At 42.0% G+C, this 16,742-nt stretch overlaps 1 protein-coding gene across 9 annotated transcripts in view; it reads left to right on the top strand.

Moving 5' to 3' along the window:
• SEPTIN7 (septin 7) overlaps positions 1-4,757 on the top strand; it is a 101,597-nt gene extending 96,840 nt beyond the window's left edge. For all 9 annotated transcript variants that reach the window (XM_032286799.1, XM_032286800.1, XM_032286802.1 and 6 more), the window contains 2 exons: positions 2,509-2,648; positions 3,697-4,757. In XM_032286799.1, coding sequence (XP_032142690.1) covers positions 2,509-2,648; positions 3,697-3,736 — 180 coding nt within the window. In that variant the 3' untranslated portion in view covers positions 3,737-4,757. The remainder of the gene's footprint in view (positions 1-2,508; positions 2,649-3,696) is intronic.
• The last annotated feature ends 11,985 nt before the right edge of the window (positions 4,758-16,742 follow it).

The raw sequence follows: 16,742 nt of genomic DNA, 5'->3' as shown, positions 1-16,742 counted from the left end.
GTTGTTAAATATATGCATTGAATCTCTGCCTCTCCAGTAATTCACATACAATCTGGAAAATCTATATCCAAAGAGGGGGAAAAACAGGAATAATCAAGAATCTACTACATTATTTCCACACTCAGATTCCATTGAGAATCTAAAAGTTTAACTTATATTTGAGGCGGATGTATTTTAGGACCTGTTGCTAAGAGAAAATATTATAAGCAAGTAATTGTGAACCTGTAGCCAAGGAACCCTTTGGGAATATTCATGATTACTGTGAATGAGGATAGTTTTGAAGAACTACTCTTTGAAGGATGGAATGTTAACATTTAAAGGACCTGTGAAGAGCTTGGGCCAAGTTCCTACCAATACTCTTAAGCCATTACAGAATTAGGCATGCCCATTCTAGATTCTTTGTCTTTTATGAAACCACATTCAGAGTGTATTTACCAACATCCTTGTGGTAATGAGTTTGCAAATCATCATGTATATGATACATGATAAATATAATGTAAATATGATACATGTAAATACATAAATAGGTAAAGAAACCCTTTTAGCTTTGTTTAATACAGTTTGTCCTTAAATCCACTGTGCTGGAAATATTTGTTTGGGGCACAGTACTAATACCTAGCAGCACAGTACATGAACCATAGCACCAAGCATCTTTCACGTATTATGTCATCTAGTGCACACCACAGCCCTGTAAGGTAGATATTATTGCCCATCTCCCCTTTAAATGAAAAGAAGGATTAGTAAGCCAGCATTTGAACCCAGTTAATTTTTAAGTTTGCTGTTAAGCGCTAGATAGGTCCACAGTTGTGCTTAAATTTCAGAATGGAAAAAACTAAAAACTGCAAAACCTAACATGAACTTAATAAGTTTTAATCCTACATATTGTGAATATTTATATATTTTACTGAAAAAAAATAAAAAGTAATGTATTTGATTCCCTTGTTGCCCCAGATAGCCCAGGAGGTATTTTATAAATATAGTATATACTCCTTTCTAAGCAGTGTTGTCTTTTTAATAACTGAAAAAATTTTGAACTTTGAAAGGCATCTGACCCCATGGGTTTCTTAAGAATGAGATTGTGACCTATACCTTTATCTACATGCAGTTAACACAAAAGATAATTACTTACATGTAACATAAATGTAAGTTAAAGAATGATGAACACTGTATAACCCTACCACCTGGCTTTAAAAAAATAGAATGTTATCAACTCATTTGAAGACCCTGTGTGCTTGTCCCAAGGGCTCTCTCATTCCCACAGGTAACTACTATTCTGAATTGTGTATATGTGATTCCTTTGCATTAAAAAAAAAAAAAAAAAAATTAGAGACATTTTCTTATGTTCCTACTTTCTAAGATTTTCTTAGTAACTTGTTTGCTGTCATCAGAAAGATTTCATCTCAGATTTAACTCATGTTTGCTTAAATGTGTCTTAGGTGATTTTGTTTTGTAGGAATTGCATGAAATAATTGGAATAGGAATAAATCTGAAGTCACCTTGGGCTTGCAAAAAAGAAAAACTGTATGCAAAATTATATTATAATCCACATTCAAGATGTTAACTCATCAATGTAGTAAAATACTTAACAGAACATAATTCCTGGATAACTGAAGGTTTTGAATAGTTCTTGGGTATTTGGCATAGTAGGATTTAATCTGATTTTTTAAATTTGTTGACTTTTCTTCTGAGATGGATTGACTTGTTCCTAAATGAAATTATTTAATGATCTCTTGGACTGAAAGCTCTTTGTTTCTGCAGTTACTTTGCATGAGTCTTTCCCACCTCTCAGCATTCTTTATAGTATCAGTACTCAGCGGAATATTAGAATACTCCTCATTAGAATCACTGTAATTTGTTGAAAACCCACATTTCCAGACCTAACACCCAGATATTCTAATTCGGTACATCTGAGTGAGGTCCAGGATTCAATATTTTTAACAGACATCCCAGGTGATTTGCATGAAGACAGTGTCTGAGAACCACAGCTTACAAGAATTCAGAGTACTTTACTGGCATCTTTGAGCTTGTAGGGTCCTAAACTACCTGCTTGCTTTTCATTTGTCTCAGCTTTCTAAAGTTGGAATTAGGAGGCTTATTCAAGTCCTGGTTCTTCCACTTTATGGTAGCAATCTTGAGCAAGCCACTTATACTCTGCCACTGTTTCCTCATCTGTACAATTAGAACAGTGATGTCTTCACTGCCCAGCTTCCAACATATTTGTGATTAAAGAAAAATGAAATAAGATAGTAATTTTCCATTACAAAGTACTACACCCTGTTAAGTTCGTTGCTTTTTTTTCCCCCGTTTCCCAAGATTATTGTCTTAGGCCTTTTGGGTGGCAGATCCTAAAGTAGGAAGAGTCCTTGATAGTGCTTTCCAGGTAGTACTCTGAATTTACAACAGGGCTGTTCAGTGCTCATACTCTTACCATTAGGATGTCTGGATGAAACATACTTCTGCTTCTGATTTCTTAAATAGTTTTGTTTTATATATTGTGCTATGATTTAGCTCCAGCGGCGCCATGAGCAAATGAAAAAGAATTTGGAAGCACAGCACAAAGAATTAGAGGAAAAACGTCGTCAGTTTGAGGATGAGAAAGCAAACTGGGAAGCTCAACAGCGTATTTTAGAACAACAGAACTCTTCAAGGTAACTAATAGCAGGTTACTAAGAAATGTGTATATTAATGTTTTAAAGAATCGTTTTCCTACTTAATTAAAAAACATTAGAATAACACTTAAAAAGTCATCACCCATTATCATGCATTCCAAACACAATGGTTTTTATGTGGATGAATACAGTCTCTGTACCATAGCAGTATTTTTTCAGTACATTTTCCATGACTTAGTAATTATGATTTAGCAACTTTATAACATTCTCCCCAGTTAACTCACCATAATTGGATTTCTTATCTCCTCCCCCCAATTGTTGGACGTAAGGGTTGTTTTCAATTTTTGGCACACAAAGGGAACATTGCTTCAAAATCTATTACATATTTAGGGGTATGTTTTAATTGTATTGAATTATGTTTTTAGGATAAATTCTTAAGACAAAATGTTAAATATTTAATTTCCAATACAGCTAATCAGTTACTTTCTTTTAATTTATATAAAATTCAATCATATTTTTACCTTGGTTTTCTTTTCCTTAAGAGTTTCATTCAAAACTGAAAAGTGGCATTCCTATAAGGATTCTATAATAATTTATAATTATTTATAAATTATAAATAAAGTATAATTTATCTTCACTACTAAACATTTTTAGATTAGACATTTGTTCTACTACACTATCTTACTATTAACATTTTCCCCAAAGAAGTAGAAAATAGATTTGTAAAAACAATCGCACTTCAGAATGCAAATAACAGTGGGGGAAAAGAACACCCTGTTTGATGCCAGTTGATAGTTTTCAGTTTGTGCTGTTTCATTTGGGAGGAATTGCTCTTGTATATTAAAAGGGGGTTTTGCTGTATTTTTTACCACTTATCCTGGAGTTTTGTCAAATATTTGTCTAAGAAAATACTATTACAGATTAACATTTTCTTAGTCGTTTACTTCTAACTTTTATGACTTTTTAAATGAAAAAGTAGTATCTGAAAATCCAGCATAGTTGTAATTGGATTAGCTATTGTTATCATGTTGTCTATGACGTTTATAAAATGGTTACTCATCTTGATTATTTTTCTTTAATCCTTTAGAACCTTGGAAAAGAACAAGAAGAAAGGGAAGATCTTTTAAACTCTCTATTGACCACCAGTTACCTATTAGTTGCCAGTATGCCAGCTTGGACATCAGTGTTTGTTGGATCCGTTTGACCAATTTGCACCAGTTTTATCCATAATGATGGATTTAACAGCATGACAAAAATTATTATTTTTTGTTGTTGTTCTTGATGGAGATTAAGATGCCTTGAATTGTCTAGGGTGTTGTGTACTTAGAAAGTAACAGCTCTAAGTACCTTTCCTACATTTTCTTTTTCTTTTTTTATTAAACAGATATCTTCAGTTTAATGCAAGAGAACATTTTACTGTTGTACAATCATGTTCTGGTGGTTTGATTGTTTACAGGATATTCCAAAATAAAAGGACTCTGGAAGGTTTTCATTGAGGATGAATTGCCATAATATGATGCAAACTATGCTTCTCTATAATTATAATACAAAGGTTCCATTCAGTGCAGCATATACAATAATGTAATTTAGTCTAACACAGTTGACCCTATTTTTTGACACTTCCATTGTTTAAAAATACACATGGAAAAAAAAAAACCCTATATGCTTACAGTGCACCTAGAGCTTTTTTATAACAACCTCTTTTTGTTTGTTTGTTTTGGATTCTTTAAATATATATTATTCTCATTTAGTGCCCTCTTTAGCCAGAATCTCATTACTGCTTCATTTTTTGTAATAAACATTTAATTTAGATATTTTCCATATATTGGCCCTGCTAAAATAGAATATAGCATCTTTCATATGGTAGGAACCAACAAGGAAACTTTCCTTTAACTCCCTTTTTACACTTTATGGTAAGTAGCAGGGGGAAAAATGCATTTATAGATCATTTCTAGGCAAAATTGTGAAGCTAATGACCAACCTGTTTCTACCTATATGCAGTCTCTTTATTTTACTAGAAATGGGAATCATGGCCTCTTGAAGAGAAAAAAGTCACCATTTTGCATTTAGCTGTATTCATATATTGCATTTCTGTATTTTTTGTTTGTATTGTAAAAAATTCACATAATAAATGATGTTGTGATGTAATGGAGTGTGGGGTCTTAAATGTTCTACAATTGAGGTACAAAAGTAGACTATGGAAAGAAACTTTTCAACTTGAATTTGCCTCCTCTATAATGACATCTCTTATATGCTTGTCTTATTTAGAATGCATATGTGCTGATTTTCTAATTTAAGAGATACCATATCTCTCTATTCATTTCTGTGTCTCATTTGTATGCTTACTTTTCTGAGAACATTTTTTTTTTTTTTCCCAGACAGGGTCTTGCTCTGTTGCCCAGGTGGAGTGCAGTGGCACAAACATGACTCACTGCAGCCTCAATCCCCTGGGCTCAAGCAGTCCTCCTGCCTCAGCCCCCAAGTAGCTGGAACTACAGGCATGCACCACCATGCCTGGCTAATTTTTGTATTTTTTGTAGAGATGGAGTTTCATTATGTTGCCCATGCTGATCTCGAACTACTAAACTCAGGTGATCCACCCACCTCAGCCTCCCAAAGTTCTGGTATTATAGGCTGAGAACAGTCTAACTCATTCAGCTTAGGTATTTTCTCAAGGTCAAATGATACAGATTTTAACATAATGGATAATTTAAGTGTAATTAGTGTAGCCCAGTTTATTATTTTGAAATGTTTTACCCTATCTACTTTGAGAAGTTAATGACCTAAGCAGAGGGACTATAAGTCAATAGCAGAGATTGTTGTTGTTTGGGTGTTTTTATTTCAGTTTTTGTGTTGACAGATTGGGTTAACACCTCTAGCCAAAAATGTTTGGTTTTAGGGAGGTTAAGAAGAACCTACTGAATTTGGAGAATGCAAAGATAAAAAATTTATATAGACTGCCCGCCTAACTGGTGAAGTACTACTGCTTCTGTGAAATATTTCAAAATTCTGTGTATTATAATAAATGTATGAGATAAATTCATTATTCTACCATCCTAATGAAAACTTTCAGAAGTCTTTATCCATGGCATGCCCAGGGTTTCACCTGAATCTGATAAAGGATCTATATAACTTTACTAGGTCTTCTGATTGTTGACTGCAGGCTTAAGTGTATTAGGAGGCCCTTTTTGCTATTTGGCCTTTGGATTTCTGAAAGGATCATTCATAATACACGTAAAATTCAGGTAGGCCTAAGAAAAGGCCAGCCTGTAGAAGGCAAAATGGCAGTGTCTGTTCTCCACTGTCCAAGGCATTATGTAATTGAAGTATCCTGTTAGCCACTGTCTTTCTGCTAATTAAGTGGGGCTGACCAAGTAAACACTAATAATAGCAGTGAACCACTTGGGCACCTTGTGGGTAGAGTTTTGCTGCCACCTAGTGGATTCATTGCTTCCTCATCAGGTTTCACAAGCAAGTTGTGAAATTGCTAATAAAGTAGACACAGCTTATTTCTGTGTAGCTCAGACTGTAATCTCAAAAGCTGAGGAGATACAGACCCATGCCTCTCTGACTCTTTCGCTGGGTGTCACCACCTGCACATTCTGACCCTCCACATCAGTATGTTTCATCCTTGTGGAGAAACTAATCTAGGAGTAGAAGTCAGATACGGTAGGTGAGGGGAATAAAAGGAAAGATGGCTTAACAGCCACGAATGCTTCAGGAGCAAAATGTTGGCTCAAAAATTTATCTACATCACAGTCTCCAAACCTGATGCTGTGTCCTTATAAAAATATGTCAGATGTACTGCTGCACTAATGTGAACATTATGAAGCAAAATTGGAAAGAGTGAAATAAAAAGGTTAGCACTCTTTTCCCAAGCCCCAATGAATTATTACTCTCCACTTTGGAGGCCATCAGTCTAGGTAGTATATGGATAGTTAATAGTTACTATTTAATCACCAAGGAAGGTCCTAGTGAAGACTGCTGTGGGGTCCTACTTGATTTGAAAGGAAAATTTGCCACACCAGTAAATTGAAGTCCTTTCTAATAAAAAGCTTGCAAATGTAAATCCTTGTACTTCATTCAGAATCTTCTCTGCCGCTTTTATAATAACAACTTCCTATAACTGTCCTGTTTCAGACAGTAACCTAAGTAGCATGTGCGTTTTCATTTAATAGCTAATAGATAATTTGGTAAGTTAAGATAACAATACGTTATCTAATAATTGAATAAGCTACTTAACATTTTAAACCCATTTCCTCATCCTTTTGCAGATGAGGAAACTGAGGGTTTAAAATGTTTAGTAACTTATTCAGTAGATGGGTGATAACTGGCGGAATCAAAGTTTGAACTGGTCTTGGTGACACCAGGGCCTGTGCGTAAATCTTAGACCCTACTAGCACCTGATCTACTACACTCCACATTTTTGAAGCATTATCATCTGCAAAGTTGTTTGAGCACAGAGCAGATGCTCCCTGATTAATAGGGTCAGCTGGCCACCAGGCAGCCTGGAGAAGCAGAAAGCACTGGACACACTAATTGTCTCAGTTTAGACCCCAACTCTGTGAATTAGGCATGTGACTTTTCTGGATGTTTGTTTCCTCAGCTATAAAATAGGCCACATGCCTTTTTTGCTGGTTTGGAGTGAGGATTACATTGTGACTGCACACATTAAGGTGTCTGGACCTCGAGAATGTGATGATCATCTGGGGTCATGGCAGACCAAAAACTATTATTTCTCCTCAGTTTTAGTGATGGTTTATTTATAGGAAATGTGCACAGTGCCATGAGAAGTCTCTAGATCTGCTTCTTTGTGCACAGAGAGAGTCTTTTGCAGTTAATTCCACAGAAATAAGGTAACTTTGGTCAGAAGAAGAAAGGTATTAGTAATTGGAGTTATAAAATATGTCAGTCTTTGTAAGTAATGCTGAGATAGTTTATCAGAGTCATCTTTAATGAAACCTTTGCTGCTTTTCAGGCAAACTTGGTTCCCATAATTTGGGATTAATCCATAGAACGTTCAAAGTTTAGTGTCGGCCATTTTCAGCAGAAAATAAGGGCTGACAATTTCCTGTGTTCTTTAGAAGACTTTGAAAGCTTCATGGGAAGAATGAAGACTATTCTTGGCCTGAACGCTTGCCTCATGGGGTTCTGGATGCAGCCAAACAGCCTTGTATTAGCAAAGGAGGGTCAAGTGAAAGGAGACCTTGTTCTGTGCCAGGCTCTCAAAGGGTAGGCTGAAACCCTATTGGCCACACACAACCTCTGTTTTAGATTCTGTTTGTGGGCCTGCCGAAATCTAATGCTACTCAGGCTTTCTGAAATCCTTTGGGGGTGGGAAGAGGGAGTAGTTGACACATCTGAGAGCAGAGGTTTGTGAAGTTGTGGCATAGATGGGGAGGCTAGCAGAGCGGGGGATGGTCCGACACTACCAACAAACTTCCTTTTTGTTTTGTTCTCTTTGAGGTGGGCCACCCCGCTTAGCTCCCTATAGTCCAAGTCCTTTGCAAGGGAGCAGCATTTTTACCGGGATATTTGCAAGTAAGTAGAGCACAGATTCCCCTGAGTGAGGGGCTGGCTCTCTCCCAAGTATGGGGATACCAAACTAACTTGTTCTGGCAAAGGCATAGAACTTTTTTACCCCTCATTTAATTCTGTTGTCCTTGAGTTTTTAATGGTCTCTTTCATATTTAAATATATGCGCTACTCTAGTGCAGCACAGAAAAGTTCCGTGTCTTGGAGAAGCCAGTAGTTTTAAGCAGCTTGGCAAATGATGGGTGAAGCAATCAGCACCCTGGCATGGACCCCGGTGTTAATGTGAGCTTTTCTCCCTGCATTTCAGAAGTCAGGGAACATATCGGTGGGATGGAGTGGCAGCTGTCCAATTTTAATTTTTTTCCCATAGGGATAAATCTCAGTGTGATTATACAAATCTCTGACTTAGCCTGATGAAAAACAAAACTAAATGTTGTAATCAATATTTTGGGAACAGAGTTCCCTCACCCAGACACAAATGAAATCTTCCTTAGACCTTCGTGTTTCTTGGCAGAGGTAGCAGGAACGCAAATTGGGGTTTTTCTCTCTCAAATCCCTACCTCATTAGTGCCTAATTACACCCCAACCCTAAGAGTCAGGTGCTTGGAAAATGAAATGGAGACCACTGGTGAAAATTCACCTTCTGTAGTCTCCTTTCAGGTACGATTGGCCCAATTATAGCTCATGTCCTGAGGAGGAGATTAGTTTTCTTTCTCCAACTTCTAAGAACTGATGAACTCATCCCACCAAATGTGAACGCTTTAGACAATGTTCAAACTGGGAAAAATACCTGCCTATCAAGGGAGAGAGAACTCACTTGGGAAGGGAAATCAGGGCTCCACAAACACTGGTTGCACTCTTCCAATTTTGATTCCTTCCAACAGTGTCCACAAACACTTGTTACTGTACTTTTCCAATTCTGCTTCTGCACAACAAGTGTTTGTGGAGTCCTGGCTGTGTGCCAAACACAGAGCATTCACATAGATTCTAGACTAAAGCTCATGAGAATACTATGACATGGCCATTTTCACCTTTTTTTTAAAAACAAGCAAACTACAATTTCACTGTGTGATTCCGTAACATTTGTATTCATTATCCATTGTTCCACAATAAATGCCCCTCAAGTCCGGCAACAAAATCTAAACCACACTAACGTGTAATAGTAACATTCGTTATCTTAGTTTGTGCAGGTTAGGAATTAAGTCGTTTGGGTGGGTGGTCTGGCAGGGTTTGCGATAAAGATGTTGGCCGAGGCTGCAAGTCAACTGAGGGCGTCAGTGGGGCTGGGGGATCTGCTCACTGGCATCACTGGCAAGTTGATGTTAAGAGGCCTCAGCCCCTTGCCACATGGACCTCTCCACAGGGCTGCTTGAGTGGCCTTGTGACATGGTGGCTGGCTTTCTCAGAGAGCAAGTGATCCAAGAGATTGCAAGGCAAGAGCCACATGGCTTTTATGACCTGGCTCTGAGAGTCACACACATAATTTCCCAATATCCTACTGCTAATGCAGCTTAGTCCTGTTCAATGTGTGAGGGGGTGCACAAGAGCGGGAGTGCTAGAAGGTGGCTACCACAGTATTTTATCCATTTTCTGGGTAATAGACGTCTGTTAATTATTACAAATAATGCTATAGTGAATAATTCTATTTACATCTTGCCTAAATATGCAAGTGTTTCTATAGGCTTCTGTATCAACATGAACAAAGCTAGCAAATACATCATTTTTAAGTTCATAAGCCCTGTGCAGGTTTCCAGGATGCATCATGCAGAATGTTTTATTCCTCTGCCTCTTCCCCACTCAAACCAGATGTCTCTACAGGCCAGCCTACATCCCTTATAGTTTCTGGACCAGAGAAGAGAAATGGGATCTCTTCCTCTGCCTTAGAGTTTGGAGAGTCTCAGGGAAGAACTTTGACAGTCCCAGTAAGGAGGGTGGTACAGATGTGGTCCCTGAGAACCACTGTGAGCCACACAGCACCTCCGATAGCCTGCGAATCTGCCTTCCTCCTAGGGACTGGATGAATAAGGTGCCACTTCTGCAGCCAACCTGGGCCTTTCAACCAGACTCACCCAAAGCTCATGCACCAGCTCCAGGTGTAACAGGTGAGCCATCCTGGGGCTTTGCCTATGTTGCTATCATCCTCTTCACATGCAGGCAGGCCATCATGAGACTCCACGTTTTTCTACCCCTCCTTGCTGCCCAACCTCGCTGTAGGTTTACACTGGCCCCTACTCCTTGGGCCATGCACACAAAGCCTACCTCCCAGCACGTGCTGCCCCTGATCCCAGTGCTGGCTTCCTGCTGGTACCCCCAACAGATTGCCAAATGCCCCTCCCCCATTTACAGACTTTTTTTTTTTTTGAGACGGAGTTTCGCTCTTCTTACCCAGGCTGGAGTGCAATGGCGCGATCTCAGCTCACCGCAACCTCCGCCTCCTGGGTTCAGGCAATTCTCCTGCCTCAGCCTCCTGAGTAGCTGGGATTACAGGCACGTGCCACCATGCCCAGCTAACTTTTTGTAGTTTTAGTAGAGACGGGGTTTCACCGTGTTGACCAGGATGGTCTCGATCTCTTGACCTCGTGATCCACCCGCCTCGGCCTCCCAAAGTGCTGGGATTACAGGCGTGAGCCACCGCGCCTGGCCTACAGACTCTTAAATAAACTTTTAACTTAATATTTTGACATAATTTCAGACAATTTACAAAAAGATTGCTGAAAACACTTTTTCGTCTAGACTATTTTTGAGTCATTTGCAGCCTTGATGCCCCTTATACTAAATACTTCTGTATTTCCTAGAACTCTCCTGTAATAACAGTACAATGATCAAAATGTGATGAAATTTAATAAGACTTAAAAACTTGTAGAGAGCTCTTAGCTACCTTATCTTTCAGTATGTATTCATGTTTCTATACTTTGCATTTTGTATTAAGTCCAAAGCCCCCAGTTTAGGCTGTTGTGCTTGCATTTTCCTTCAAAAGAATTTAAAGGGGGTCACCTTAGTGACCCTGAGCCTGGCCCCCTTTGGTGCCAATAGGCCCTGTGGGTTGATTGGATAGAATCAGCAGCAGGACTGGCACGTGTCTAGGGTTCAGGTTCCCAGTTCACTTCTCCCACCATTCTGTGGGGCAGCCTTATTCTTTTCTCTCTCCCTCCTCTGAGATCCAGGCCTTTGGAGGCATGAGTACAAGTGCCCAATCTGCATGGGACATGCACGTGCACGATGCTTCTGCCTTCCAGGATGGCGCGGCCTCAGAGAAACAGGCAGGAAGCATCCTCCTGAGAGGGACCCTTCTTAGCGCAGCATCACAGTGTGCAGAAAATCAGGTGTGGTCAAAATCAGTGTCCCCTTCTAAGGGCCCAGTAAAGACCTAAACCCTCAGGCTTCCGTCCCCACGTCCTAAGCAGCGCTGGACCCCGGCTGGGCTCTAGGAGTCTCCCGTCCTCACTGAGACTTGTTCTGACCACCTCCCGGTGGACCCTGGGATTCCGGAGACCAAGGCGGCGCCCAGGCGTGGCAGCAGTCGGCGCTGGTGAGCGAGGACTGCTCCGCGCCCCCTGGCGGCCGCCTTTCCGAGGGGCCCCGGGCTCCCCGTGAGCGTAGCTGTCCCCCGCCCCACGCCTGTGGGTCCCTTCTCGGAGGGTCGCAGGGAACTGGAATCCACCGGGTCGCCCTCCGAAGGTCAGCAGCGACCGTGGCCGTTGCCACAGAAGGTGGCAACACCTCCTCACTGGTTGTGGGGAGTGGGCTCCCCCTGGGGGCTTCTGGGATTCAGCAGTCGGATTTTATTTTGTTTCAAAAATACTTCAGGGCCGTCTAGTCTTTTTCTCTATGTAGGGAAGAGTCTTAAGATGTTAAATCACCTTTGGGAGGCCGAGGCGGTTGGATCACGAGGTCAAGAGATCGAACCATCCTGGTCAACATGGTGAAACCCCGTCTCTATTAAAAATACAAAAAATTAGCTGGGCATGGTGGCGCATGCCTGTAATCCCAGCTACTCAGGAGGTTGAGGCAGGAGAATTGCCTGAACCCACGAGGCGGAGGTTGCCGTGAGCCGAGATTGCGCCATTGCACTCCAGCCTGGGTAACAAGGGCGAAACTCCGTCTCAAAAAATTTTTTTTAAAAATCAATAAAAATAAATAAATAAATAAATAAATAAGAATGTTAAACTATTGCTCAACGAAATAAGACAGGACACAAACAGATGGAGAAACATTCCATGCTCATGGTTAGGAGGAATCAATATCGTGAAAATGGCCATACTGCCCAAAATAGTCTATAGATTCAATGCTATCCCATCAAGCTACCAATGACCTTCTTCACAGAGCTGGAAAAAAACACTTTAAACTTCATATGGAATCACAAAAGATCCCTGCATAGCCAAGACAATCCTAAGCAAAAAGAACAAAGCCGGAGGCATCACACTGCCAGACTTCAAACTATACCACAAGGCTATAGTAATCAAAACAGCATGGTACTGGTACCAAAACAGAGACATAGACAAATGGAACAGAACAAAGACCCCAGAATAAACACCACATATCTACAACCAACTGATCTTTGACAAATCTGGCAAAAACAAGCAATGGGGAAAGGACTCCATGTTTAATAAATGGTGTTGGGAAAACTGGCTAGCAATGTGCAGAAGGCAGAAACTGGACCCCTACCTGTCAACTTAGACTAAAATTAACTCCAGATGGATCAAAGATTTAAACATAAAACCTAACACCATAAAAACACTAGGAGAAAATGTAGGCAAAACCATCCAGGACATAGGCATAGGAAAGGACTTCATGACTAAGACACCAAAAGCAATGGCAATAAAAGCCAAGATAGATAAATGGTATCTAATGAAACTCCAGAGCTTCTATACAGCAAAAGAAACCATCATTAGAGTGAATCGGCAACCAACAGAATGGAAAAAATTTTTTGCAATCTACCCATCTGACAAAGGGCTAATAACCAGAACCTACAAGGAACTAAAATAGATATACAAGAAAAAAATAAACAACCCCATTCAAAAGAGGGCGAAGGATATAAACAGACACTTTTCAAAAGAAGACACATATGAGGCCAACAAACATATGAAAAAATGCTCATCATCACTGGTCATTAGAGAAATGCAAGTCAAAACCACACTGAGATATCATCTCACTCCAGTTAGAATGGCGATCATTAAAAAATCTGGAGACAACAGATGCTGGAGAGGATGTGGAGAAATAGGAACACTCTTACATAGTTGGTGGTAGTGTAAATTAGTTTAATCACTGTGGAAGACAGTGTGGCGATTTCTCAAGGATCTAGAAATAGAAATTCCATTTGACCCAGCAATCCCATTACTGGATATATACCCAAAGAACTATAAACTGTTCTACTATAAAGACACATGCACACATATGTTCATTGCAGCCCTGTGTACAATAGCAAAGACCTGGAACCAACCCAAATGCCCATCAATGATAGACTGGACAAAGAAAATGTGGTATGTAAACACTATGGAATACTATGCAGCCATAAAAAATGATGAGTTAGTGTCCTTTGCAGGGACTTGGATGAATCTGGAAACCATCATTCTTAGCAAACTGACACAAGAACAGAAAGCCAAATACCACATGTTCTCACTCATAGGTAGGTGCTGAACAACGAGAACACATGGACACAGGGAAGGGAGCATCACACACTGGGGGCCGTTGGGGGGGTAGGAGAGAGACAGTGAGGGGTGGGGAGGGAGAGTAGGGTGGGGAGGAATAACATGGGGAGAAATGCCAGATATAGTATGCACCTAAAGTTAAATAAATAAATTTAAAAAAAAAAGAATGTTACAAAAGAAACAGACTCCTGAAACAGCATGTTACACCGCACCATGAAGAAAGCATCCACAGAGTGTGCATCCCCCCAGGGGTTAAGCATAGAATCTCCCTGTGGCCTGCAGTCCCAGAGAAATAAGGCAGGGACCCCGTGGATGGGGTGGCAGTGCCGCACTGTTGCCCAGGGCCCGCGAGCAAACACCTGTTAACAGGCTGAATGGTAAGCAAAATGTGGAATACCTTAAAAAATGTAAGCATCGACTGGGCACGGTGGCTCACGCCTGTAATCCCAGCACTTTGGGAGGCTGAGGCAGGCAAATCACGAGGTCAAGAGATCAAGACCAACTTGGCCAACATGGTGAAACTCCATCTCTACTAAAAATACAAAATAGCTGGGCGTGGTGGCACACGTCTGTAGTCCCAGCTACTCGGGAGGCTGAGGCAGGAGAACCGCTTGAACTCAGGAGGCAGAGGTTGTTGCAGTGAGCTGAGATTGTGCCACTGCACTCCATCCCGGCGATAAGAGTGAGACTCTGTCTCAAAAAAAAGAACAAAAGAGTCATGCGTGCTGCCAGTGGATAAACTGGGAAAAAGTTACGCTAAAAGTGAAAGAAGCCAGACACGAAAGGACAGATACCGCATGAGTTCACAATGAAATGTCTAGAATAGACACATTCACAGGGACAGAAAGTAGGTTACAGCTTACCCAGGGCTGGAGGGAGAGGAAAATAGAAAGTTACGGCTTAATAGGCACAGACTTTCTGTTTGGGAGGATGTCATGCATGCTACTGAATTGTAAGTTAAACACTGGTTACATGAAAATTTTATATGATATATAGTTTCCTGTAATTTTTTAAAAATTGTGAAAAACCATTACGTTCATTCCTCTGCCTTCCATTCACCTCTCTTAGGCCAAGGGCAGTTGATGACTTAACTGGAGTCATGCAAATGGAAGACACAGGATTTGAACCCACTGCAAACCCAGCATGACCAGTGAGGGACAGTGTCCCTCTGAGTAGCCCTAGATAGGCGCCTGGGGCTGGAGTGGCTGCACCCTCACCCCCCCTCATCCCCCCTCACCCCCTCACACCTCTGGGAACACCACAGGTACTCATCAACTTCCTCATTCTTCCCCTTGGGCTTTCTTTAGCCTGGGCCTGGTCTGGGCTTTAGGGTGCTGGTCCCAACCTTCCCCGTGACAGGGACTGTTCTAGAACCCCTTCCTGCCTGTTTCCCGCCCAAGTCAGCACAACAGGAGGGAGACTCTGGTGGCTTCCAAGAGACCCCCCTCTCCTCCTTAGCAGGTGGGGGTGGGAGTCAGGCCAGCACGGTCCCCTCATCTCCAGGAACTTCCCCTGCTTCATTGCAGCTCCCTCCCTGTGCCATCCCTCTGAAAGCCCGAGCTCACTCTCCTCTCCCAACGCTGGTCCTCATCCACTCCTGTCCTCACCTCAGAGGCACCTGGCCCCGGGTCCCCATGCTCAGCCTCACCTCCCTGCTCCCCAGCTGTGGGCATTGCCCAACAGGCACAGCAAATGCCGCTTAGGTTGCCCAAACTTTGGGAGGCAAAATCCTTGAAGTTTGATACTGTTTTACAAAAAGACATCTCATCACTTACAGGAAACAGGATTTGTTGACCTTCATTGCACCTGTATAGAGTTTAAGTGTGTTTCTCTTTTGAATTGGATGGGTGGGTGGTGGCGGCGCTCATCTTTCAGGGCTGGCAGCCCCTGTGCATGTTGATCTGGCCCTGGCCAGCCTGCACGGGCGTCAGTCCCTTCTCCGGCTTCTCACTTACTCCCACCAGGGCCTGAGCATCACAGGGAAGCCAAGGCCTGAGAAGAGCCAGAGAGAGGAGGAGGTGGGAGAGCCCTTCAGTCTGGAGTTTGCCGACTGTGGGATGGAGTGCAGGGCAGAGTGCAGGCAGGGATGGGAATGCCGAGGGGTGGGCCTGAGCCAGGGAGAAGCAAGGGCTGGCGTCAGCCAGGGGATGGCAGATCACCCTAGGGGTTCCCACTTTGGATAGTGATCAAGGACAACAGACGGCATCAGTTCCCTGGTGGCTGCAGAGGGGGAAGATACAGGCCTGTCCTCAGAGCGTCAGCCTGGCTAGCAGAAGTGGAGCACTGGATTAAGAGTCCCCAGTGACCTTATCGTGTCCTTGGTGGATATGGGACCTCTCTGGAGAAAGGCAGTGTCAGCTTGGGTTTGACAGACACTCAGGACCTCCAGGGCTTGTGACTACGCACACTGGGCTCATCATGCTTATTTTGGCCACATGGAGAACCTGTTGGTCCCAGCTATTCAGGAGGTTGAGACAGGCAGATGGCTTGAGTCTGGGAGTTCAAGTCCAGCATGGGCAAGACCCTATCTTTCCAAAAATATAAATAAATTAATAAAAATATGTCGACTGGGCGTGGTGGCTCATGCCTGTAATCCCAGCACTTTGGGAGGCCAAGGTGGGCAGATCATAGTTAGGTCAGGAGTTCGAGGCCAGCCTGGCCAATATGGAGTACCTTAGAAAATGAAACCCCGTCTCTACTAAAGATACAAAAAATTAGCCAGGCATGGTGGCACACACCTGTAATCTCAACTACTTGGGAGGCTGAGGCAGGAGAATCTGTTGAACCCAGGGGGCGGAGGCTGCAGGGAGCCGAGATCCTACTACTGCACTCCAGCCTGGGGGACAGGGCAAGACTCCGTCTCAAAGAAAAATATGTCAACACTGCCTGGTAGGTGGTCTGGTTATGGGAATGAGGATGTGAGTAGAGGCCTGTGAAGCCCTTCCCTGTG

This window comes from Sapajus apella, unplaced genomic scaffold (assembly GCF_009761245.1).
Source record: "Sapajus apella isolate SASKATOON/1434 unplaced genomic scaffold, GSC_monkey_1.0 scaffold19, whole genome shotgun sequence".
NCBI classification, from domain to species: domain Eukaryota; kingdom Metazoa; phylum Chordata; class Mammalia; order Primates; family Cebidae; genus Sapajus; species Sapajus apella.
Note: the sequence above shows the minus strand (reverse complement) of the source record. Positions and strands in the feature narration are given on the sequence as shown.